Below are 27,533 nucleotides of genomic sequence, written 5' to 3' on the forward strand. Positions count from 1 at the left end.
AAGCTCATGAAGTCATCACTACTCAGAGCTAGAGGAATAGATGGCTCAGTAGAGCTGTGGCTATCTGTCAGCCTGGCGACAGTGCTGAAAAGAAACCTGGGTTGTTCTTGTTTTCTTCTATTAGTGATGAGTAATAGTCTGATCTGGCCTTTCTTAGGGCCTTCCTATAGGGTTTTGAGACTTTCTTGCCAATCCAACGAGACGAGATTCTTCCACCTTGGTGGAACGCCACTTACATTCGAGGTTTCGCGAGATTTGTTTTAATTTGCGAGTTTGAGAGTTATACCAAGGTGCTAGTTTCCTTTGCTTCATCATCTTCTTTTTCAGGGGAGCGACGGAGTCTAAGGTCGTCCGTAGGCATGTCGTAACACCGTCTACAAATGCATCAATTTGAGAGGGACTGAGGTTAACATACAGGTCCTCTGTTATGTTAAGGCATGACATAGAGTCTAATGCTGTGGGAATATCTTCTTTAAATTTAGCTATAGCACTGTCAGATAAGCATCTGGTGTAGGAGCTTTTATCTAATTTAATATAATCAGGTAGTAAGAATTCGAAAGTAATTAAATAATGATCTGATAATACCGAATTCTGCGAAAATATTATTAAATCCTCAATTTCAATACCATATGCCAGCACAAGGTCGAGGGTGTGGTTAAAACAGTGCGTCGCCTTGTGCACACTCTGACTGAAACCGATTGAATCCAGTAATGAGTTGAAAGCAGTACTAAGGCTGTCATTGTCAACGTCCACATGGATATTAAAATCACCTACAAGAAGTACTTGGTCTGATTTAAGGACTAAACATGATAAAAACTCTGAGAATTCAGATAAAAATTCAGAATACGGACCTGGAGCCCTGTAAATAACAACGAATATAATTGGCTGTAATGTTTTCCATTTTGGATGTTGAAGATTAAGAACAAGACTTTCAAATGAGTTATAATGTAATTTAGGTTTAGGAGTAATTAACAGGCTTGCATCAAAGATGGCTGCAACTCCCCCTCCTCGGCCTGAGCCTGTAGGAATTTGAGTATTAATATGGCTGGGAGGAGTGGCTTCATTTAGACTAACATAGTCTTCATGGCCCAGCCAGGTTTCAGTAAGACAAAATAAATCAATGTTATTATCTGATATCAACTCGTTTACCAATACTGCTTTAGAAGACAGAGATCTAATATTTAATAGTCCACATCTAATTTTCCTATTTTGTTCTATTGCAGTCGTTTTAATTCCAATTAGGTTGTTAAGTATAGCGCATCTTTTGTTTACCTTTGATTTAACCGATCTGAGTCGGGGGACAGACACCGTGCTTATTAGACTATGAGTGGGCGACTGCTCCAACGGAAGCACAGAGGGGCGCATTGCACTGCACCTCTGATTTCTAATATCAAACTTGGGTTGTCATGGTTTATGTCTGATAAACTCGTTCAGATTTTTTGATATGAGAGCGGCTCCGTCCCAGGTGGGATGAATGCCGTCTCTCTCAATCAGACCAGGCTTTCCCCAGAACGCCCCCCAGAAAAAGTTGATTGACAAATATGAAACTGGACGTCGCTTTGTGCCCATTCTCGCTGTAAAAAGCTGGGCAGCTTCAGGTTTATGGATGCGCTCTGCTGGCGACATGCTGCGGCAAATGTGTCGCGTTTGTGCGCAGCATTAATGCCTTAAGTTTCGGGTTTCCACCTCCGATGTAGATCAGCGTACAGCCACTTCCCTAAACGTCTCAAACGGCGCTCTGTGTCTGTCAGACGGTCCGAGATCTACCGTATCAGCAGACCAATCACGTAATGCGCAGCAGACTACGGTGCAGGTAGATTATTTTCTGAAATATAGTGACTTTATTCTTGTAGGCTAATAGCCTATTATAACTTTATTTTTCACAAAATATCACAACTCCTCCAAATCTCAGAGAGCGCAGGTGGGATGAGTTATATTTTGAATGTGCACAAAGTTTTGGACATGAGCAGAAATCTTGCTCAAACATCTGAAATATTACAGTCCAGGGATTTATTAAATGAATAATGTATCACTGAGGTGAATAATTGTCATATGCACATTTACAGAGGTTACTTCCCCAACAAAAGATGCAAACGAGGGAAGAATAAATTAGGCCTAAGCTACATGTGTGCTGACTCAGATATAATTAGAAAAGTCGATCTAAAGGAGAATAAATAGATGAATGCAATACAGAATGCCTGACAGCCTTACTGCAATATATTCCATTATGTTTTCATATTTGGATTGTAATGTTTTCCTTTACATAAAGATATTTCAGGCATATTTATTCAGAAAAAGGTAGAAGTAGGTGCATACAAATTCACCAAAATGCAGGAAATAAAGTGTTTAATGCTAAAAAAAATTCTGGGGGAAATGACAGAAGGAAAAATAAATAAATAAATAAAAGTAGAAATAAATAAATGCAGAAATATAGTGAAAATAAATACATTTTGGTAACATAAATGGCTATTTCTGTATTTTTACATGTATTTATTTATTTATTTATGCATTTCTATATGTATTTATTTATATATGTATGTATTTATATATTTATTTATTTATATATATATAGATATTTATTTATTTATACATTTATTTATACATTTATTTATTTCTGTATTTCCACATTTCTACATTTATTTATTTCTGTATTTCCACATTTCCACATTTATTTTTCCCTGCGCCTGTATGCTAATTGAGTGGGGGGTGCCAACATCAGTCTGAAGAAGGATTGGTTAGAGTGATGTGATCGAATCTACTACTACTGCCTTGATTTCACTGGCACAAGGAAGCCTACTCTGCTGCGTATGTGCAGGTTGAACACCCCATACCTGGTAAGTATCCCGTTTTGGCCGGGAAAGTCCTGTATTTTACCCTTCTTTCCCGACGTCCTCCCGTATTAGTATTTTCCCGTAAATCTCCCGTATTTTAACCTGCGTTATTAAAAAATAATACCCCGGGTCCGAGCGGAGTAAAAAAAAAACAATCCCAATCTGAGCTCTGTCACTAGCCTCGCGATAACTGCCACCTGCAGTAGCCTACTACAGGTACTGTAGGTGGCAGTTGTTGTGAGTTTAGTGTGTGAGGTCAGATGATGAGAGACGGATGGTGGACGCTTCGACAGAGACGGTGCGCTGCCAAAACTTATGAAGGCTTTACTATGTATTCCCCATAGCAATGCAAGTTCAGAAAGGGTGTTTAGCATGGTACGAAAGATTGTTCCAGAGAATAGGATGACGTTAGACAACAGAACTGTCTGCGCTCTAATCTCATGTAAACCACTCTGTAAACCACTCTGGCCCAGCCCACAAATACACTCCTTCCAAAACAATCTTAAAGAATGCAAAGTCTGCAACAAATTTATACAATAACTCACTAAAAAAGTAAAGAAAAGTTATGTGAAATGAAATGAAAAACTGTAAAAGAAAAGCAATATGAAATGAAAAGAATGTGTGGAATGAAAATAAAATGTAAAGACAAGCAATGTTATAAATTGTAAATGTTTTCAGCATTCTGTATCAAGTGGTGATTTTAGCTTTCTTGTACACCTGTCTTAAAATGTAAGGGATACTGGAGCTTGGTTGGGGTGGTGGGACTGCTTGTGGTGGGCGCCGGAAAAATTTCCCTTATTTTCAAATCCAAAACTTGACAGGTATGAAATACACTCCTTCCAAAACAGTCTTAAAGAATGCAAAGTCTGCAACAAATTTGTACAATAACTCACTAAAGAAAAGTTATGTGAAATTAAAAGAAAAACTTTAAAAGAAAAGCAATATGAAATGAAAAGAATGTGTGGAATGAAAATAAAATGTAAATGTAAAGACAAGCAATGTTATAAATTGTAAACGTTTTCAGCATTCTGCATCAAGTGGTGATTTTAGCTTTCTTGTACACCCGTCTTAAAATGTAAGGGATACTGGAGCTTGGTTGGGGTGGTGGGACTGCTCAAGGTGGGCACCGGAAAATTTCCCTTATTTTCAAATCCAAAACTTGACAGGTATGACACCCCTATACAGCATTGTGTATATCAATGACAAACAACTAGATTTTCAAAATTGGAGGAATATATAACCGCCATAAACGATATTTTGAGATAAAATTGTGATAAAATAACTTCCGCATCTATCTATCACTGACCGGAAGAGACGTAACGCGAGGGAGCAAACATACTTTCGACCATGTTTTAGATTAAACATACATGTAGATTGTCTTAATTTAAGCCAGCAACGTCTTGTGATATTCTACAACCAAAGATTTTAACGCTCAGACAGCTGTGGAGTTCATCCAAGCCATGGATGTATTAAGAGAAGCAGGTTAGCACTAGCACATAGTCGTTTTGTTGGCTAGGTGCTTGTGCGGACATTGTGAGGCTATGGCGTCGGCGGTGGACAGCATGTGTTGTCGAGAGGTGGATGCCTACTGGGCACTAGTTGAGGGTTTAGTCCCGGCCACGGACATTACCTGCCTGACGCTCCATCCCGGCTTTGATGCCTGCTGCCTCAACCCGTTCTCGCTGCAGGTAGCATACCTCAACTTCAGGCAGGAGTATGGTCCTCTCCAAGCCAACAGACCAGAGTATGTTTAGACGAGACTAATTTATAACACTATTATATTATTATACATGTCTATTATAGTCGTCAGTTTTCTACACAAATAACAAACTGTATCAAAATAATTAATGTACATACTGTAACTACTTATATATAGCCATATTCTACTGCTCTTCATACTATTCCTCCTGCACATACAGTAATCTTATTCTTACGTTACCGTTTCTGCACTACAATGGTAGTTACGACACTGCACATATCTGTCTATGTGGTTCATACTAAATATCCATATTTATTCCGTTTTTCTTATATTCTGTTAATACCCTGCATATATCTATATTCTTACTATGTTACTACTACATTGCACATATCTGTACATGCTGTTCGTTACTTACACTTAGTTATATTTGATTTTTTTTTCACTTCTGGTTGGACGCAAACTGCATTTTGTTGTCTTTGTACTTGTACTCTGCACAATGACAATAAAGTATAATCTAATCTAATGTGCATTATTGATGCTGAGGAATTAGCAGATTTTAAACTCTGATGTGCATACATACCTTTATGGAATAGAATAACTGAAAATGTTACATCAAATAAGTCTATCACTCTTGATCATATTGACTATGCTAACAGGATTATCAATATCAACATTGCACCCCTATCATTCTCTAGGCAATTCCGATACACAGCCTACAGGCAGGTGGTCCGATAGACATATGGGTTTCTGGGCAGGGAGATCAGGAAGGCAATACCAGCTTGTGTTGTGGCCGCAATCAGGAGGCAGTTTCCAGAGCAAGGGAGGCAATCAATAAATATATTTTGTTTTCACAAAATGAACACAATCACAAAGTGTCTTGTTGTATAAAATGTATTCATAATTTCATTGATAGTAACTAGGATTGTTGGGCAAGTTACTTCCAAAATGCAGTTCATTATAGATTACTAGTTACTGTCATTTCAGAGTAATTAATTATATTACAATATTACTGTCTCTGAATTGTAATGCTTTACACTACTTTTGCATTACTTTTAGAAGTTTGACTTGGCAGGTAGCTTGTGAATTTCACCACCAGATCAATAAAGTTTCATCTTTAATACATCATAACAAGAGTTATCTCAAGACACTCAAGTCACAAATAGAGTAGGTCTAGACCACCCTATAATTTTCAGGGACCCAACAATTCTAGTAATTCCCCAAGAACAAGCATTCAGTGTGACAATGGCGAGGAAAACCTCCCTCTCAGGAAGAAACCTGGGACAGACCCAGGCTATTGGTAGGCGGTGTCTGACGGTGTCGTTGGGGGGGTGATGAAAAGTGGCAATAATAGTCACAATAAAGATAATGGAACTACGACTATAAATAGTAGTTGCAATAGTTCATGGCGTAGCAGGACGTAGCAGGGAACTGCACGGCGTAGCAGGGTGTAGCAGGACCACGGCGCCACCCTAGTCCAAGGAAAACTGCTAGGCAAAAAAATAATAAAAGAGTGGTCACACATGCACAACCTAATACAGTCCAGTATGAAATGTCTTCTTCCTACCATTAAAAGTAATTTGTAAATGTTTATGTGTCATATACAGCTAATGATAGATACAAGTTACACTACCTGATGAGCGTTGCTGACATGTGATGTTGCACTGTGACCCACGATGAAGCTAATGGTCCAGGATCCTGTAGAGAGAAGCCCTCTGTCTCTTCAAAATCTACAGTGCTAGGTGCATCTATCCCTTCATTACTGGCTGCACTCTGCCAAACTCTGAAAAACACAGAGGTTCAAAATCACTCACAAAAATAGGATACAAACTTAGTTACCAACTGGATCAGTAATAATACAAAAAGAGAAATAAAACCAAAGCAGCTCTGACGTGTCAAAACCATAGTGGCAAAATCTAGGAGATTTCAGCATATTGATTAATATATCAATTTGGACTTTCTAAATTACCAGAGAGTAGCCTACTGGGAAACAAAATCGTGCGGGAGAACGGTCTGAATTGAAATGCAGGGGAAACTGGAGTTTTGGGCTAGCTAGCTGCCTGCCAACAGCTCATAGCTAGCTTAATAAAATGCGGGGGAAACGGGGGTGTTTGGGCTAGCTAGCTGCCAACAGCTCATAGCTAGCTTAATGCAAATTGCATCGATGTCAAGGCAGACAGTTACGAAAACCTGTTCTAAAGCTCAGTTAATAACCCCTAGGTTCGTTTTGCGCCGGAATTGTCCTTTAAAGTATATCAGCCACTGTAGGCCTACCATAATTATAAATGATATGATATAGATAGACCTGCGATGGACTGGCGACCTGTCCAGGGTGTACCCCGCCTTTCGCCCGACGTATGCTGGGATTGGCTCCAGCCCACCCACGACCCTGTGCGCGGGATAAGTGGTTGACGATGGATGGATGGCTGGATGGATGGATGGATGGATATAGATAGATTTGTGTCTCTGTCTGTCTGTCTGTCTGTCTGTCCCAACAAGTAGTATCTGAGTGTGTCATGGGCCCACTTTATCGCTAAACGCTCTTTCTCAACTGTGGCACAGTTCTTCTCTTTTGGCAGCAACTTCCGACTCAAATAAAGAACTGGGTGTTCCTCACCTGCATGAACCTGGGACAGGACAGCCCACAGACCCACCTCTGAGGCGTCTACCTGGACCACAAAAAAGGCTTTCTAGAAGTTGTACAGCAAAAAGGTATGTTGCAGTCTGGTAGATCTTACAGAAATAGGGCGATGGCAAACAAAAACCAAGAAGCATGCAGAGGCCAGGTCATGTAAGATCTTAAACTTTGAAAAGAGTAACATTTTCAAAACTCAAATTTCTCTAGGATCATGCAATGGTGGTACTGAAATGGCTTTTTATCAATGATTTTTAAAGCTTGCTTATGTAATGATTATAGAGGTCGAATGGCAGATTCACTGGCCTATCCCCAACAGGTGATACAGTATGAGATGTGAAAAAATTAAAGCATGCATAAATATTTTGCCTACATCGATAGGGAGGGACAATCTAAATCTGTCTAAAATTTGCTAAGTTATATTTTATAGTTTTTGTCATTTTCTTGATGTGTTTCTTGAAGTTAGGATTTTAATCTAAAGTGATACCAAGATAATTAAATTCAGTAACTATATCAATTGATTAATTTTTAATAAAGATGTCTGCAGTTGGAATCTGCCCCCTATTATAGTATGTCAAAAAAGTAAAAAGTCATAGTATACTATGTTGAACAAAGTTTTTAAAAAGTGATAGTATAGTAGGTTGAAAACAATTAAGTCAAAGTAGAGGGGGACTGTCCATGGTGCTGAAATGGATCATTATTACTAAAACAGAGGGAGGCTGTCCATGGTGCAGAAACAGAGCCCTCTTTGTCTGTTGTTTCTAGTCTGATTCCAGAGCCGGGACAGTCGGATCCCCTTGGTTTCCTGGAGCATGAGGCAGCAGAGATGCAGTGGGACGTCACTGACACGCAGCAACAGTGTTGGCGGCCCGCTGCACAGCCTGGACTACTCCCAGAGACCTGGGGTCTCATTTATAAAACTGTGCGTAGGATCCTTACTAAAAGTGTATGTACGCCCAAAAGCCAAAAATGGCGTTCGGAAAAAAAAGGAATTCTGACTTATAAAACCGTGTGTACGGACATTTGTAAGCAATTTTCCCTTTATAAATCACAGATTGAGTGCGTACGTAGATCAGCCTCTTATCCCGGCCTGTACACGCCCATTTTTAACCATAAATAGTCAATGCAAAGCACCTTGTGAATGCTTATAAGTATGTTAATGACCCTGGCAGTTGTTCTTTTGTCATGCCGAATCATGACTGGCGGGGAAAAAGCAAAAAACTTCTCAGACGTCAAACGGCAGGCATTACGGCACTTGGGGACAGCTTTGATATGCACTTAGCTGTGTGACATTTCACTCTGGAAAGGACCTGTATTTGGACCGGGATATGGCACGGTTCCAGCGCTTTGCCCTCTCTAGTGGACCCAATTCAGTACAAGAGCTCAGCTTTAGGGAATTTAAATCTGCATATTAGCCAGTCATCGTCATGGTCCCTGAAGGCTTTCTCTCCTGATTCTTCCATTGGGGGTTAGTCCTTCTGCAGGGCCAGCAGTGCCATCATGCAGCATTATGCACAGGGTCGGGTCATTGCAGTATTTATGTTTACAACAATTTGTGATTTTTAACACATCCATCCCTTGACCTTGTGTGAGTGTCCGCCCTCCTGTATTATTACCATTATACCATACCATTATTATAGTGATCCCACCATAAAAAAGTTATACACTTTTACTGTCACTATGTGAAGAATTTGGGAATGTGAATTTCAGATGGCTTTTATTTGTAGAAACCCTCTCTACCACTAGGGGGAGACAAAGACAACTATTTTCAATGTCATAAAGGAAGTGTACAAATTGAGCTAAATATGTTTCAGGAAGGGCATGCTGTAATGGATTTAACATTAGCTGAAATTGTGTCAAGAAAATGACACAATAATAGTTATTCTACCTCTTTGGAGCCAATATCACTGTTGGCCAGACTTGAGGCTTCTTACTAAAAAGGATAGAATAAGTCTTTCTGATAGTGCGCTTGTTGTTTTCTAGTGGAGAAGGGGACGTGGGCTCCGATGGACCACCAGGAGATTCACACCCTCCTCAACATCCAGACCTAGGCCGTCTACGGGCCAATCGACCTGTTGATCCCCAGAGATCCAGCGGCGCCCTGAGGGTGTCAACCAGCAGAGGTCAGACCTTTGTCCTCCCTCTCAGAGAGGTGTCCAACTAAACTCTTCTTGAAGCACTTTTTCCTTCTTTTTATTGGTTCAAGATTTTTCTGCAAAGCATTTGGACAATTCTATTCTTATAATGTATATAAACACCTTCTGTGTCCTGTATTTGTCTCAGGAGTATCTATGGAGAGATATTGTTCCTCTCTCTGGTGGCCTTGGGGAAGGAGAACATCGACGTAGGTGAGTGAAATCAATCAAGGTTGTAAAGAAAAGAGACTGAAATGTTCCTTAGTTGTATTATGTCTTTTTGATGTTTTCTTTTCAGCATTTTCATTTGCGAAACATTATTTGGGTTATTAAATGTGAAGCTGGTTTAATTTCTCTTTCTAACTGTCCTTAAAAGGTAAAGAGTGATACATTTAACGCTCTCTTTTCTGACTTTGTGAATCCCCCCCTCCCTCCTTTCCTCTACTGCCCACCAGCAGAGGCCTTTGACGGGGAGTACCGGCTGGCTTACGACCAACTGAGCGCCGAGCAGCTCAAGTCTTTGCACCGCATGGATCGTACGCCCAGCCCCAGTGTCCAGTGGTGCCTTAAATGCTTCGGGACCCCCGTCATCTGACCACAAACACAGAAGTGACAGTAAAAAAGAAGTTAAATATTTAGGGATGGTAGTTACAAAGAGTATGAATATTAGGGAAACATCTAATATATAAAAGTAAACAGAATAGTAAAACTATCCTGAAAAGTTGGCTTCAGAGAGACTTTTTGAGACATTTTGAAGATGGAGAGTTTATCTAGACTTGTATATCCAGCCTATTCATTCGATATTTCTGGTCAATCAAGACAATTTCAATTTTATATGGAAAAATAAACATATGGAGAAATGATATAGTGAAATCTGATGAAGAAAGGAGGTTTGATCCAATGAATGGTATCATCAAATTAAAATGGTTGCATAGGTTCTTTAGGAAAGGTGAACGTTTTTGGTTAGATTTTCCATCCAAGATCTTCAGGAATTTTGGTGGCATAGATTTTTTTTATTAAGATGTTACTTTGATATTTCTAAACTACCTGTCAGCATGTCCTCCATTATTGGAAACTGATATACAAGCATAATTTACCCCATACATGGTCTCAATATTTGAAGCATAATAATAATAATAAAGAGAAAGTCCTTTTACAAAGTCTGTCTTAAATGCTCTACTCTAAGTAGTAATTGCAATTTTTGTAAAGTATATAATGTGTGTGCACTAAATCTAGCCTGTTTCGTATGTCGTTTTTATATAATGTCGTTTTCATATATTTTAAATGTGTAACACCACTTGATCCACGGTGAAACGTTGTGTAGTTTCAACCATATACAGTGTATATATAAAACCCACTTGACTTGACTTGAATAGATGGAGAGAGGTATCTGGTCTATCATACATTTATTAGACAATTCTGGTAATGTTCTAACACAATGCTTTCACTTCAAAATACAATCTTGTTTACATAACTCGCAAGCAATGACTCTTTTAATGCAAGGCATGATGACTTCTTCTGTGGTAATTCTACAGATGCCTTCATTAGTCATAGATGGATGTAGTTTTTTTTAGATAAAAAAAAAAGCAATGACAATTCTTTTAAGGACTAATCTTACCTCTTTTTGTTTCCCATTAACCCTGAAAAGAAAACCCATTTTCCAGACTTGACTTTACTAATCCCTCTGTGGTTAAGATAAGAACTAGTTCCCTCTCTTTTCCAGTTCCAGCTTCTACCTCCTTAATTTCCTTCGGGATAAATGCAGTATCTATCTATCGAAGGCTAAAGAAGTTGACTTTTGATGAACGACATTTAGCCGTGTAATTACTTCTTGCGTCAAAGGTTTAACTTGGATTTGAATGTTTGTACTTTCTGTAACTCAGACATTGAAAACATGGAAGATCTTTTTTCCTCTTGTTGATTTTAATTAGAGTTTTTGGGATGTTTTTTAAATACTGGTTTACTTATATTGATCCTAGTAAACAGATTTTAACATATACAATTTTTAAATTTGGTCTCCAACTGGAGGACAAGAAAGCACAATTTGGGAACAATTATCTTGGCAAACGTTTTTTATAAATTTATTAGCTACTTTTATATACATTTCTTGAAATGTATTCCTACCTCACCTGCATCATTCATGGACTGTTAATCATTAAGCCAGGCAGAACAAAGAGGATTGATGTGAGTCACCTGTCTAAAGGCCTTTACACACCGGGGGCGGCTTTTTTTTCATGCGATTTGCACATCAATATATTGTTTTGAACGGTTTCTGATCACGAATACTTTCACAGAGAACGCAAATATTACGCGGCAATAAAGTGACGTAATTTTTTCTGAAACAACCGATTTCTCTGAGCTTTGGTGACGTGAATAAAGACATCAACCAATCCCGTTGTTTCCTGATGATCATAATACAACAACACGGAGGCTGATGGCTGACCTACAGACTGTACAAAAGAAACTTGACTACTCCAAAGCAACAAAAGCAGCGTTTTGCCAGAGACTTCCTTTCCATTCTCACAATAAAAACCCTAGACATATGCTACACTGTTTGGAGTATAGAGTAAGCAGCCAGATCATGCTCATGCTACCGGCGAGCATTATCAGATATGGAATCACACAATGGTTTGTCACCTTAACAGTGCAGCTAAATAGCAGGCTGGTTGGCACACACAAGGCAGCTCTGAGGATAATAGGGAGGAAAGAGTCCAAGCCCATACAAGCTGTTAGAAAACAAGCTGAAAAAACCACTGCAGACTCTACAGCCTCTCTTTCCTGAATATGAACTTCTGCCATCAGGAAGAAGATTCTGTGTGCCCAGATAAAACAGACTAAAGTTATCGTGTATCCCAACGTTCATCAAGCTGCTGAACTCCAATAATAAATCTTAGCACAGCAGAGCAGGGGAGCAATAAATACACCAGCACTTTTTGCACTTCGCATTTTAATTATTACAGGTACTTCTTAGGATGTCGTTGTCTGTGCTGTAATGTGTGTCCTTCTTTTGTGTCCTAGGACGCTTTGTTGATCTCATGTTTATGTTGATTTTAGAATGGTGTTTCCTTTTACATGTTTATGTTGTGAAGAAACAGACTGTAGCACTGTGTCCAAGACAAATTTCCCCTCGGGGACAATAATGTGTATTCTATTATTCAATTATATTCTATTTATAGAACATAAAAGTCATAATGTGGTATGTCCTAGTAGTCAAGAGGAAGTAGTCCAATCTGATAGGTATTTTCCACCTGACAGACTGAGCTACCCTACATTTAACCATATTAATAGAGGATGTTGGCAATTCTGATAGGTATTTCTCACCTGAGGCCACCCTGCTTTTAACTAAATTTATAGAGGAGGTAGTCCATTCTGATAGATATTTCTCACCTGACAGACTGAGCTACCCTGCTTTTAATTACCATCTATAGAGGAGGTAGGCCATTCTGCAATTCGCGAATTGTGATATAAAAATGTTCAGATTGCTTAAAATCTAATGTAAAGCATATATTAGGTGAGACAGATGGAGAAAACAACATGGGGCACTTTCACAGATTCAGACAACACAATAACTCTAGATATGTTGAGGTTATTTCCAGCTTGTTGTTATTGTGGGCTGGATTGGGATGAGGAGATGCTTCCCCAGAGGCTCGGGGCAGAAGGAGCCTTCTCTGTACACCAGCCGGCCCCTGACAATGGTCACACACACCACTCCTTGCAGTGTGACGCCGAGGTAAGGAGTTAGCTGCATACAGACACACAGCATCATAAGCTCAGTCATATAAAATATGTGCTTCTTACATTATACCATTTGTTCATTTAATATGATTTACCTTGTTTTTATGATAAATGCTTGCTTCTTTATTCTGTTAAGAATGACAGAAAATTAAATTAATACAGTAAAATGCAATGTATTTCAGGGAAGATTGCAATATTGTTAGCAAGGTAGCCAGTAGAGTCTGGATCGGGCCGAATTTTTCTGTCCGAGCCCGGCCCGCGTCCGACAGAGCCGTGACCGAACCCGGCCAGAGCCCGACAGGCAATAAGAAATTTGTGTCCGAGCCCGACACAGTTAAAATCGCATTTTTTTCTCATACTAATGACAAATGTAGGGCTACGTTTTTGTGTGGAAAGCCAGCTTATATTAAGCAACTGCAGGAAGGCATTCAGAAATGTCAACAGATGGGGCATCACGGGGCAACAAGCGCACATTAAAGGTCCCATGGCATGAAAATTTCACTTTATGAGGTTTTTTAACATTAATAAGAGTTCCCCCAGCCTGCCTATGGTCCCCCAGTGGCTAGAAATGGTGATAGGTGTAAACCGAGCCCTGGGTATCCTGCTCTGCCTTTGAGAAAATGAAAGCTCAGATGGACCAATCAGGAATCTTCTCCTTATGAGGTCATAAGGAACAAGGTTATCTCCCCTTTCTCTGCTTTGCCCGCCCAGAGATTTTGGCCCACCCATGAGAGAGAGACATCATGGCTTTCAAACGAGCAAAGTGGCAGTTGGTCAAGGTCACACCCCCACCCTCCACCTTGCCCCCCCCTCTCTCCTCCTCAATAGCTACAGACACAGAAATGGTACATCCTAAGGAAAGCTCATTGTGGGACTGGCTCTAGTGGCTGTAATTCTGCACCAAGGCTGAATTTCGGAAAGAGACTTCAGATACAGTATTAGGGGACCACTAAGGTCTATATAAAAGAGACTTCAGATACAGTATTAGGGGACCACTAAGGTCTATATAAAAGAGACTTCAGATACAGTATTAGGGGACCACTAAGGTCTATATAAAAGAGACTTCAGATACAGTATTAGGGGACCACTAAGGTCTATATAAAAGAGACTTCAGATACAGTATTAGGGGACCACTAAGGTCTATATAAAAGCATCCAAAGACCACCATGTCATGGGACCTTTAAGCTGTTAAAATGTTCAGTGTGTTAACCTTTCCTGGTTGCTTCGTATCCGACCGTGATCAGAAAACCAGGGAGACTGGTTACCTCCAGGGCCGACTTTATAAAATGAATAACGTCGGGGTTAAAATCCCGTTTCTGGTGAGCAAATGAATGAACTTGGCTTTCAGTCTGGGGTTTATTTCGGACACCGCACACACTGTGTACAAAACTTAAACTTATTTCACCAACTCTGCTCTGGTTGCATAAAACACGTCTGCTTCCTCTTTCTCTATGTCTCTTCTGCCCACTTTCCACACACACACACACACACACACACTGAGCTCTCTTAAAGGAGCCGCAGCACCATTTTACAACAAATGCCTTATCGCGCTGATGTGACCGAGCCCGACCCGAACCCGACCATAATTTCTAAATATCTGTCCGAACCCGGCCCGTCGGGTACCGTCGGACTCGGGTTGGGTATCCATGCCTTAGTAGCCAGGTGTACAATAGCATTGTAATTCAATTCTTGGGCCATTTCTAAACTGTTTTTGTGTTGCTCATGTGAATGACTTTAGTTCTCCAAAGACGGAAGTCCAGGAAGCAGCATTACATTACATTTAGCTGATGTTTTTATCCAAAGCGACTTACAATCGCTATATAATCAGAGACAGCACACCTCTAGAGCAACTAGGGGTTAAGTGCCTTGCTCAGGGACACATTGGTTGATGTATCACAGTGGGAATCAAACCCAGGTCTGTCACACCAAAGGCATGTGTCATAGCCACTGCGTTATCACCACCACCTAGCGAGGGCAGACATTGAGTGCCTTGTGCCATGGCTTAGAAGGCCTCTACAGATATTGGGACTGCAGTCTAGTCCTTCAAATTTACCAACCCTCAATAAATTTCAAAGAATGTATTTATTTCAAAACATTTCATTTATTAAAACCCCAAAAAATAAAATCAATTACAAGTAATTAAAAACATTTTCAAAGAAGCCAAACAAATGCTAAACAATGCATTCATTAACTGACACAGACTCAGAGCAGACAGTCAGTTCTTCCAGGTGTAGCTGTAGTTGTTCATGTATAGGTGAGTCAGAGCCATCTTCCCCAGGCCCGAGGTCTGCTGGAGTTGCTGGAGGGAAGCAGGATGGAGTCCACAGCCGGACAGGTCCACAGACTCAACAGGACTCTGCAGACACAGAGAGACAGACAATTCAACACAAGTCTTTTACTAAGCAGCTAAAACACATTTACATTTCAGCATTAGAACTATTTAGGTATGTAGTTTGCAATCTCTATGTATTTTATTTCACTCCAGCAGCTGTGTCTTTTTGAATCTCGGTAGTTTTAGCTTGTAATTCTGCTCTTTGTTTTATTGCTAATCGTTCTGCTTCTGTGTTGTATTGTTTTGTGCTTGTGTTGTCTTCCTTTCTTGTTTCTTTGTTTGTATTATTTAAAGAAAGCCTTTTTAACATTGAGGCCAGGGGCCTACACATGAGCACAGCCTTATGGCCATCTCTGGCATTGTTAACCCATGTAGAATCATGCGTTTTATTAATGTGGCGTTCTTTAACAAACTGATTGAATATAATCAAAATCTGTGTACAGAAAGCAGTCCTACCTGCTGCAGCGTGGGTGTGTGTGAGTTCATGACGGCGGTGGGTGTGTGTGTGTAAAGAGCAGCCGAGAAGTTTCCTTTCTGTGCAGGTCGTAGGAGATTAGTGATGGCGTGGAGAGACGAAGGAAGGATCGGTCCTAAAGGAAAGAGGAGAAATTAAATTAAAGTGCCTCCAAAGAGCGCTCCACCTCAGACGTTATGTTCAGTACGTATGACCCATATACTGTAGGCTATAAATGATGATATACCTGTGATCTCCAGACTGCTGATGTTCTGGAAGGTAGAACCAACCTGGCTCTTCACATTCACACTGCGTGCCTGAAACAAACAAACAAACAAACAAACAAACAAACAAACACACAAACAAACACACACACAAACAAACACACAAACAAAACACACACAAACAAACACACACACATCTTTAGGATAAAACAAAACCTGTGCATTGAGACAGAATTGCAGGTTTATGCCTCACTTTGGTTGTAGCTTTAAAAGAAAGTAGTTCACAGACTGTCCAAAATCATAGGAATGACCACTGAATTTAAAAAGGTATTAGACTTTAATGCCACAAGAGCAGTATACAAACTGAAGCAGAGAATGTGGAGTTGACAGTGGCAGCTGGGTTGGAAGATAGCAGAACTCAAAGGCGGTAATCTGTTTTGCAAGGTCGACTAAAGAACAGAGTCACATTTGGATGCTGAAGTGATTTACATGTTGGACAATGGGATTACCGAGCCCTCTTCATCAAGTTGGGCATCACCTTGCCTGATGGTTCCTAAGTTGTATAACGCCCCCAGGTTTTGTACCAATTTTTGCAAGGTAAATGTGTTGACTAAACCAGATTCCTTTCCACTCCCAAGTTTGGAAGACTGCATTGAATAATAATAATAATAATAATAATAATAATAATAATAAAAATCGATTCAGCATAACGTTAGGCTACTACAAGGTGCTGGTTGACAAGTTGCTAATGCTTGCTGTATAACATTAGCTAATGCATTACGACATCGTTCAACAGACTCAAAGTTATTTTTAGTATGATTGTTTTGACCACGGTTAACAACTCTGCATTTATGGTGCGTTCTTTTTGTCTTGTAATCGCGACTAGTAGCTCGAGTGTGACGTCACATCCGTGTCGAAAAACGAATTACCGCGGGTTGTTGCATTCTTTTTGTCACACAATACTACGAGTCGGAGTAAAGATTGATTTTTGTAACATTTTTAGTAACATTTAGGATTCTATTCACCCAGTTATTGACATATTACACAAATATATCTTGTATCTTTGATACATGAAAATTACGTTTTGATTAACGTTAACGTTAGGCTAGTGCTCTGCTTTCTGCTCAAGACTCGGCTTAAAGCCATTGTTGTCATAGCAACCGAGCGTCTCAGCTGCACAAGCTACAAAATAACTAATTAGGCGGTATTTAACTCCTAATAAGACTGTAGCAACATGCCTATAGGTAGCAGTATACAGCGCTATGTGTACGACTTCTTCATCCATCTTTGAAAGTGAGCTCGGGGTCCTCCGAGTTCAGACGACTTGACGAGTTGTAAATACGACCTTGGGGGCGTTCTTTTTGCAACGGAAAACGACTCGTAAAACGACTTCGGTGGACAAAAAGAACGCACCATAACTGTACAGATAGATAGACAACTAATGCTAATGCTAATTTAGCCAGCTAGCAAACCCGGGTCTGTCTGCCTTACTCTCCAGGCGCTACAAGGCTTCAGTCGAGATGCTGCTGCTGCACAACATCGGACCGTTCGGACGTCCTCAGCGTCCTGGAGATTCCATTCATGATTTGCAGACACGTTCTCCCAGATACATTCCACAATAAATTCAGATATTCACTCACATTCAACAATGATTCAGGTTCAGATATAGAGCTCCACTGCTGTGGAATTCAATAAAAACTTAATGAACTTAAGGCCACACTTAGTGTTAGGGTTGGGTACTGAAACCCGGTTCCACTATGGAACCGGTTCCTACGCAAACTAGGGCTGCTCGAATATGGAAAAAATAATAATCACGATTATTTTGGTCAATATTGAAATCACGATTATTTAACCCGATTACTCATTAACATTTGGACATAATGGATAGTGTCCAGGGTATAATCTGTTAGTGTCCTTTATCTCACAGAAAGAGTCTTTGGATCAGAATAACATCTGTTTTACTACTGTTACAGATATCACACATAACGTTACACAGCTAATGAACAGTTCCACAGACATAACACAGTGTGCATCTCACATCACATGTTCACTCACTATGACCACTACTACTGGCATTACTAAACATTGTGCCAAAATATCCACAATAATGTCACCGTCAGTGGGCTTATTTGCTAGCTAACCTTAGGAACAATCCAGCACATAGACGGTACCTTAGAGTAACGTTACGTGAAACAGGTGATTTAACGTCACTGCTCATTTACATACAGTTTAACAACAAAACTAAATGCTGAGGGAACATTACTATGTTTTTTCATGTTGTTTTTGAGCAGTATGCCTGTGCATTCACACTAAGCTGGAACAAGTTTTAAACAGTAAGTGAATACAGCGTGTCAGGGGGATACAACGTCTATAGACAGTATACTACAGAGGCAGAGGGACCGCAGGGTTAGCCAACGTTAGCTGTTCCCAGACAACTGAGTTGGTTTTGCCTTTTTTTGCTCACCAAACGCTGCTGCCATCTTTACTCGTGCTGAGTTTTTAAATTCCAGCGGATGATATGCACACGACTTGCCTCCCTGACTGGCTTCGGGAGGGGCGGATGTGCACTTGCGGATGTGCGCATGCGCGTGTCATTCAGAACACAAGACAAAATAAGAGTGTTCTTGCAAAACAGAACATGGCAAAATAATCGTTTTTTCTCGATTATACTATTTTGGTGATCGTTGGGAGCCAAAATCGAAATTGAAATCGAAATTCAATTAATTGCACAGCCCTAACGCAAACTGTAGTATTCGGACCGGATTAGCAAATTTCGGTTCCGACTGAAATATTTTTCCTCTGTCGCTCCGGACAGCGGCAGACTCTTTTTTTCCTTTCTCCCTTTTCTGCCGAGTGGCGCACGTGCCCGCTCGCGGTGTGAAGCGCGTGTCCGCGCTAATCTCGGACTACAATCACAGCTGATAGACGGCTTTTTGTACACGTGAAAGCATATTAACCATTCACTGCACATGATCGCTAGTAAACATATTACACTTGCTCTGCTAGTCTATCGTTCAGGACAAGACACTGTAGCCTGGTGGTGGGGGAGGCGAGACAGCCTCCCCAATTGTCTGCCCTTTCAAACTCATACCTGTGTGTATACAGGCCTCTTGGACACCGTCTGAGAGAGTTTTCTCCTGTGCAGGACATGCCATAAGTCAGGAGAGGTACACTATCTTGCCAGAGAAGGCAAATATGGTCATTTTTCTGCAAAAGAACTGCTAAAGTTTGAAGCTGGTTGGCATACCAACTCAACATCATTTATTTTGTTACTTAATAGTGTAACGGTTATTTGTTAAATTATTCTAGTTATGTGACTTAGGTTTACTTATTATATATTTAAGTACTTTAAAACGTTAATATATTGTTCAATTTAAATCATTTTCAATTTTTAACTAACTCCATAAAAAAGCCTTTCTTTTATGTCATTTTTCAGTTTTTCAAGATTCAGTTTAGGAATCGGAATCGTTTTAATAGTACCGGTTCGGCGTCGGAATCGTAAAAATCCAAACAGTACCCAACCCTACTTAGTGTGTGCGTGTGTATGTGTGCGTGCGTACCTTAAGTGTTTGCATGGCGGCCCCTCTGAAGGCGCAGGGAGCCAGCAGCGTCGGGGGTAGTCCAGCCTGGGAGCCGGCGGCCGCCACCAGACTCTTACAGCTCATCAGGAAGTTGATGAGGGTGAAGGTGTGTGAGCCGTCCACACACACCAGCGACTCGGGCCGGTGGTCAACACACACTGTCTGACCCTCCTTACGACTGCACCACGGGTCAAGGAGCTTCACTCATTCTTTCCCAAGGGCTGACACTAACATTTATATTCATCTTAGATTAATATGTGGATTATTGTCTGGATGGATGAATGGGTTTCTTGGTCTCTAAAATGTGGATCAGTGTTTCCCAAAGCCCAAGATTGTTTTGTCCACAACTCAAAGATATTATCGCCTACTGTCACAGAGGAGAGAAGAAACTAGAACAATTTAACAAGCTAACATCACACATTTTTCATAAATATTACTCAAAATGATTAATCGATTATCAAAATAGTTTAATTTAATAGTTGACAACTAATCCATTCGTCCCTGCATCTCTATATGGTAGTTGTGCTACAGCAGAGAGGGAGAGCAGCAGGAGGATACAGTTGAATGGAGATGCTATCTGGCTTCTTGATTTTATCCTGGACTCCCATCTCCTTCAGCCAGGAGAAGCTGCCGTCTTCATCATCACCGTCCTCTTCATCATCAGCTGCCGGACTATCCTCGCCCTCATTCAGCTCACAACACCTACGATTCAAATTAAATAACTGTCAATTAGCTTTGACTCATTTTATAGGGTTCAGGTGTAGTGTGGGGTCACAAGTGTAGTGTGGGGTCACAGGTGTAGTCACAGGTGTAGTGTGGGGTCACAGGTGTATTGTGGAGTCACAGGTGTAGTCACAGGTGTAGTGTGGGGTCACAGGTGTAGTGTGGAGTCACAGGTGTAGTGTGGAGTCACAGGTGTAGTCACAGGTGTAGTGTGGAGTCACAGGTGTAGTGTGGGGGTCACATGTGTATTGTGGAGTCACAGGTGTAGTGTGGAGTCACAGGTGTAGTGTGGAGTCACAGGTGTAGTGTGGAGTGGAGGCAGCAGACTCACTCCATCTCCTCGTTCAGCTTGGGTTGTTCCTTGCTGCTCCTCCTCCTCCTCTTCTCCACCAGAGGCAGACTGAACTCGATACCTGAACAGGAACACAACATCAATGCATTAACGTAAGGTTATAGTCACAGTGGTGTTTCATCACGTCTTTGGCAACCAGCACAAAGGCTCCAAAAGTTGTCGCACTGTGGCTCTGAATTTTTATATCTCATCTATATGATTTTTCATGTACAGACCACAGAGAGTCAAACATCTGTATGAGTCTTCATGTACAGACCACAGAGTCAAACATCTGTATTAGTCTTCATGTACAGACCACAGAGTCAAACATCTGTAGGATTATTCATGTACAGACCACAGAGTCAAACATCTGTATTAGTCTTCATGTACAGACCACAGAGAGTCAAACATCTGTAGGATTATTCATGTACAGACCACAGAGAGTCAAACATCTCAATGTTTCCTCTATGTTGATTGACAAGTGGCGGTCCGCCACGGTTAGATTTCTCCTGCCACGGTATCAGAAATGTACAAAAAGCCGTCTATCAGCAGTGATTGTTAGAGAGCACGTCCAGAGAGTAACGTGGACACGCGCTTCACAGCGTGAGTGGGCACGAGTGCCACTCGGAGAAAAGGGAGAAAGAAAAAAGAGACAGGCTGTCCGGAGGACCCGGTTGAGATGGCATGTGTGCATCCTTGAGAACTGTAAGTCCTACAACTTATGTTGTCAGTTCATTTAAGCCTGCATTAGTCTATAGTGCTTGCAAATTTTTAGTTTCACCTTCACCTGCTAGCTAAATTGCACGTGGCTGTTGATTCAATACAACGCACTTGATATCAGATCATGGCATAGTAGGCTAAACTGTGATTATTTCATACATGTCCCGAAACATATTTGGGGAAATTCATTCAACATAATTCACAGCCAAATAACAATTACAAGTAGGTTATTTGAACATTTAGAACCTAACCTAACCTGGCACTGCCTCCATTTTGGTGTCTGCTGTGGTGCGCAGCCCTGCTCGGACCGTGCGCCGCTTCCCTTTTTTCCTCCATAAACTCCGCTCTCAGCTACTCTGCCAGCTGCTGCATGAACTTCCTGCGGGACATTTTACAGCTGGTGCACTCGTTGAAGAGGATGTGTGTAATGATTGCAGCCAGTTGTAGCATGTATAAAGTTATATGAACACGTAGACAGCTACCGGCCATCTACGTGTACCGCGCCTTTCACAGAACGATCGCCCGGTATCAGCAGAGCAATCAAGTAATGCACAGCAGACTATGATGCAGGTGCATTATTTTCTGAAATATAGTGACTTTATTCTTGTAATAGCCTATTGTATAATCACTTTATTTTTCTCACAATATCACAACTCCTCCAAACCTCAGAGAACACAGATGAGATATACTGTATTTTGAATGTGCACCATGTTTTGAACATGAGCAGAAATCTTGCTCAAACACATCTGAAATATTACAGTCCAGGGGTTTATTTATTCATTAGAATGAATGAATGTATCATTCAGGTGAATAATTTTAATATGCACAGTTAAGGTGGTTACTTCCTCAACAAAAGAAGCAAAAGTGGGAAGCACAAAACTCAATCTCGCCTAGGGCAACCAAAGGGCTAGAACCGGCCCTGGTGAACAGTGAAGATGAGGTGCGGGAGCGACTCACCTTCAGCCTTCATGGCCTCTCGGAGCCCCCTGGTTGTTGGAGAGATGAAGGCAGTGATGGAGCTGGAGCCTCCGAGACCTGCGGCCCTGAACAGCACTGTCAACTGACAAACACGTCCAACATCAGAACATTCAATCACAACAGGGCAAACATGTTTTCAGCTGCAACCATCCCATTTAAAAAAAAGCAATGTACTATGTTCAGTAGGGATGTAAGCAAGCATGGTTTAAATTTGGATACAAACGTGTAAAGATGAATGAATCTTGATGCAGTTTTTAAATCTACATTTGATTTCACTTGTCTTCAGACATCACTACGTCTTCTTAGTTAATTTATTAGAAGATATTTGTTTCTACTTATTTAGTTATTTTGATATGAGATTTGTTTTAAAAATCTAATTTCTGTAAAAGGACAAAATACAGTTTCAGTGTCACTTTTGGTAAGAGGACCACATCTGTTATTTTGCACAGTTTATATAAATAAAGGGAGTTTTTTCACTCATTTGTCTGCATCTCATTCTGTTAACTTAATGAATCAGGAGTTGAGTGTATTGTTACATTCTTAGGGTTTAAAATCCATAAAGATGTGTGATGTATACAGTACATCAGTACCTGATAGGAGCAGAGGTAGAAGTAGGGACAGAGTCTGGCCTTCAGCAGACTGTAGAGAGATGACAGACTCACCGACCTGGAGAACAACAACACGCTGTCATATCAGACCTTTACAAGACTCGTGTGTGTGTGTGTGTGTGTGTGCCTGCGTACTAACTGACCATTCAGTCATAAGGCTTTGCTGCAGAGCCCGGTCCTGTGCCCAGGGCGTGCTCTTCCCCGTGAAGTTCCTGTCTGCGTTGATCCGGGGGAACAGAGAGATCCAGGGCAGGGAGGGGTGTTGCCAGTACACCAGACTCTGCTGGAAGGCACAGCGGAGCTCCGGGCACACCCGCGGGTCCTGCAGGGGACAGAGAGACAGGGACGGGCTGTCTCAAACATAACAAGCACCAACCACAGTTTGGAGGCCAAGGAGGTAGAAATTTAGCATTAAGGTCAAGTGTTTATAAGGGGTGTGTGTGTGTGTGTGTGTGTGTGTGTGTGTACGAGTTGATTGGGGGTGGGGGGGAACGGTTCACAAACTTCACAATTCTTTTCATATAGTTAGTTCATAATTTGACTGTGGTGGCCCCCCACGGCAACATTTCTGCCCCCCACGGTATCAGAAATAGGGCTGCATTGTTAGAGTGCATGTCGGAGAATAGCGCGGATACTTTACTCGGCAGAAAAAGGGAGAAAGGAAAAAGTCGCTGTCCAGATGATAAGCCAGTTGAGATGGTGTGTGTACGTCCTTCAGAACTGTAAGTGGTATAACTTATGTTGTCAGTTCATTTAAGCCTGAGGCCCATTCCAGGAAGGAGGTTTACCAAACTCTGAGTCTGACCCTGATGTCTGAGTTGATTTACCCTGAGATGGGAAACTCAGAGTTTTCGGTTCCAGAACAGCTGATTTGAGTTGGTTCAATCAACTCGGAGTATGTTCACTCAGGGTCACGCGCGTGCACAACAGGCAGTATGAATGGAGCCATGATTCTACGATTCACCATGGTAACAACCACAAACAAACTGGTCGGCGGAAATACTCATGCGCACAAACAGTGCACAAACAGAGTTTTAACATTTGAGCATGCATTTCGTTAAAAAAGCAAGACAGCGGTTGCTGCTGCAAAAGAGAGAGAATTGGTGTGGGAGAAAATTGCTGCTCCAGTCAATGCGTACGCATTCACAGTGTATTAATTTCATATTTAATCACAGTTAACTTATAATATTTCTGGTGAAAACTGGAATTGTATTACACCTATAATTTCATTTAGGTGCAATCCTGCAGGCGAAAAAGTAAACTATAGCCTAATAATCCCATTCTGAGGCTGCAGCACCATGATCATCAACAGAACTATAATGTATAATCATCTATTTCTTTTTAATGGCTCTCACTGGTTTGTGTCCAGGGAACACGTTTACAAAACGTTTCAGAGCGAGTCACACTTTTCTGACGGCTCTACAGTGGCTTTACTATTACAGTATGATCTGTTATAAAGTTATAAAGAAAACTGCCGTTTGCAAAAAACGTAATGCGACACAAAGAATCTGCTGGGATGTTAAAGCGCCCATATTATGCTCATTTTCAGGTTCATAACTATATTTTAAGATTGTACCAGAATAGGTTTACATGGTTTAATTTTCAAAAAACACCATATTTTTGTTGTACTGCACAGCTCTCTCTCACTGCTGCAGATCCTCTTTTCACCTGGTTTCTGTTTTAGCTACAGAGTGAGACCTCTTTTCTTCTTCTTCTTCTGTACTATCTTTGATTGCACTCGCACATGCTCAGTAGCTCAGATGTAGAGCATGTCAGCTAGCTAACTCTAGAGACAGTAAAAGAAAGCCTGTTTCTCCAACTTTGGTCAGTTACAAGGCAGGATTAGCTGTGAGACTTCTAAATGAGGGAGCACATGTAAGTAGTTCTTTTGTAGATTATGGTGAACTTGTGTGTGTTGTAGCAGTGCTTTGCTATTGAGAACGACGTAGCATGCTAGCGTTAGCATGCTAATGCTAATCCTAACGAGCTAACGGTTGTGGTTAGCCAGCTCATTTCGGACTGTGACGTCACAGTCCGAGCCGATTTTGAACAGCTCACTAGGAGACTGAAGGCAAGACACATTCAGAAACCGTATCTCACTCAAAACAGCATGGATGGATTTTTTTCAAAGTTTGTATGTGTGTGGAAGCACCAGAGACACAAAAGAACACCCCAAATCCCAGAAAAAGTGATTTTTTCATAATATGGGCACTTTAAAGCCTGTCCACGATGGTGGATGTTAGTGATATGAGGACGGATAAGGTATCTACATATCTGATGGACTGTGATAAAAAATACCTCTCAAATCGTTTATGTGGAAATGAAAATACATCTATAGTCGGACTCAATATCATCTCCCGACGTAAACTCTCTGTGAATTAATACAGCTTTTTCATCAACGGGATTGTTGACAAAAGGACATGACATGTTTGAGAAAAAAAACGTTTCTTAATCTGCCTAACATAAACCAATAAGTTTTTTTATTCATGCAGATAACAAACTGCATTAAAATGCACCTGATACAGACTGAATGAATGAATGAATGAATGAATGAATGAATGAATGAGGAAATGAGTTTGAAACTCTAGGTTTCTTGAAGAAAACCTGCTCCCGACCAGGTTAGGTTCACAGGCTCAGTTACCATAGTAACTGACTCCGGGGTTAAGTTACCTCTCTTTCTGAAACAGAAAACCCAGAGTTTCCCTCATCTCAGGGTTAACAAACTCAGAGTTTTCACTAAACCTGCTTTCTGGAACGGGCCTCTGGTCTTGCAAATTTAAATTAAGTTAACTGGTGATTTTCGTTGTTTGTATTCTTCACCTCCTAGCTAAATTGTACGAGGCTGTTGATTGGGCTGGGGGGGTGGTTTGTTGTTCAGACCTGCCCCCACTGCTAAAAAAATCCAAAAGGAAACACTGGAAGTAGCACTTTACATTCTGTTTTCATGTCCTCTGCTGGAAAAAAATACAGTTTAGGATTTACTGTGTTGCAGAAATGTCTGCGGATATTATAGCCCTGTTCCAGTAACGTTACTTTAATAATCTGCTGAAACCTGCACATCTTCACTGAGAGTAGGCTACCTGCAGACTGTGAGGCAGAGACAAGAAGTGAGCTCTGCAGTGCTGACTCAGCCCTGCAGCCTCCTCCTGAGCTCTGGGATGCTCGGCCCAGGACAGCGTGAGCGGCGAGGTGAAGAGGAGGCGGGTCTTCAGGCTCCAGTCGGCTGGGTACTCTGAGCACACAGGGGGGGAGATGGAGGCCGGAGCAATGGCCTGGGGACTCTGTGGACACAGAGACGTTTACAACAAGGCAGACACGTGGAGAGAGACAGACATTTTGTACAAAAATCAAACCAGGAGTCCAACCTTCAGCAGTGGAGCTTTAACCTCCTCTTCCTCTTCATCAAACAGAGAGTCATCTCCAGAGAAGAGACGCTTCTACAGCAGATGACACAGCAATATTAAAAGAGCAAAACATAATCATTTTTCATTTAAAAGAAAAATCTGAATAAAATAATATTAACAAACAAGTAACTCTCTAAAAATGAAAATAACAGGACAAAGTAACTCAGTGTTTTCTTATCGTTTCATCAGACTGACAGGACTGATTCATGTTCCACATCCACAGTCAGATCAATACTTGACACATAACTGACTGAGGTTTTAACAGGGGAGAGTTAAACTGAAAGTATTTCCAGAAAACTCCAGGCAAGCTTCCAATCTTATGGATGGCTTTATACACAAATAATTCACTAATTTAAATCTATTCATGTCAAACAGAAATTAGTTTCAGCTTACGAAACAACGAGACAGACGGCTGCCTGAAACTAGAAAAAGAAGCCTAACAAATGGATTCTGAAGAGCAACAAGTGGCTTGACGGTCGTGATAGATGAATATATGTAACGTTATATAGAAAGTTTGATTATTGTAACGGTCCGGACCTTGCTGAAGACATGTTCCTGTTGTTCTGCCTCAGTCAGCCTCTCGCTGAGAGTTAAACTTCCTCGTGTCTCTGTTGACATGTCCTCGTCGTGTCCCTCTTTGTCTGTCCATGTCTTCATCTTGTAAGAAGTGTCCGCAGCTTCTTCGTCATAAACGAGACATTTCTTTTTGGGGCTGTAAGTGTTTTCGATGTTAGCGAACGGGTTCCTGCGTTTTCCTCCGGAGCGCGGGTGGCTGCTGAAAAGCGGCCCCGGGGAGAAGGGACGGACACCTGCCGCCGGGAATGAGTCGCTCTGTCCCGGGCTGCCAGTGGAGCCCTGGCCGGCCTCGCTTCGGCTTCTTTTCCTCCTCATTCGCATGATGTCCGCCGGTCGCTTGAAGCTGGGTGAGTATCCCGCCTGCTGAGACATTCTGAGGGGATAAGTTGGTCTAAACAGCCGACAAGAAACACCAACACTGAGCTGCTGTTGTTTTGTTATCGCGCGCCTTCCGTACTGGACGGATTTGGCGCGTAGCGTGCTGACGTAGGTGTTTACGCTCGTGTTGCGTTTGCGTCTAGAGAGAATAAATGGAAACGGCACCTCCCAGTGCAACGGACAACGGGGGAA

At 41.3% G+C, this 27,533-nt stretch overlaps 1 protein-coding gene and 1 long non-coding RNA gene across 2 annotated transcripts; one reads left to right on the forward strand and one right to left on the reverse strand.

Annotated features, from left to right (window-relative positions):
• The first annotated feature begins 2,804 nt into the window (after positions 1–2,804).
• On the forward strand, positions 2,805–10,457 carry LOC120561364. The gene is made up of 6 exons (XR_005639590.1): positions 2,805–2,834; positions 7,090–7,239; positions 7,928–8,084; positions 9,146–9,285; positions 9,446–9,510; positions 9,756–10,457. It is a non-coding gene; the product is annotated as an uncharacterized LOC120561364 (long non-coding RNA).
• Positions 10,458–15,113: 4,656 nt separating this feature from the next.
• Positions 15,114–27,533, reverse strand: LOC120561349 (protein downstream neighbor of son homolog). Its single transcript, XM_039804433.1, has 12 exons — positions 26,925–27,533; positions 26,349–26,420; positions 26,064–26,264; positions 23,127–23,305; positions 22,966–23,041; positions 22,355–22,457; positions 20,678–20,759; positions 20,182–20,325; positions 19,603–19,801; positions 16,066–16,135; positions 15,821–15,954; positions 15,114–15,388 (listed from the first exon to the last, which is right to left on the reverse strand). The coding sequence occupies exons 1-12, from the start codon at positions 27,333–27,335 to the stop codon at positions 15,248–15,250; spliced, it is 1,812 nt and encodes a 603-aa protein (XP_039660367.1). The 5' UTR covers positions 27,336–27,533; the 3' UTR covers positions 15,114–15,247.

The sequence above is a fragment of the Perca fluviatilis genome, chromosome 6, assembly GCF_010015445.1.
Source record: "Perca fluviatilis chromosome 6, GENO_Pfluv_1.0, whole genome shotgun sequence".
In the NCBI taxonomy this organism is placed as follows: Eukaryota; Metazoa; Chordata; class Actinopteri; order Perciformes; family Percidae; genus Perca; species Perca fluviatilis.

What these genes read in the sequence shown, in the direction of transcription:
- LOC120561349 (XM_039804433.1), bottom strand. Translation starts at nt 27,335, where the DNA reads ATGTCTCAGCAGGCGGGATACTCACCCAGCTTCAAGCGACCGGCGGAC. An exon ending in CTCTGCCTCACAGTCTGCAG is followed by an intron (nt 23,306 to 26,063) that starts GTAGCCTACTCT and finishes TGTCCCCTGCAG; the next exon opens with GACCCGCGGGTGTGCCCGGA. An exon ending in AGAGGCCATGAAGGCTGAAG is followed by an intron (nt 20,760 to 22,354) that starts GTGAGTCGCTCC and finishes GTTCCTGTTCAG; the next exon opens with GTATCGAGTTCAGTCTGCCT.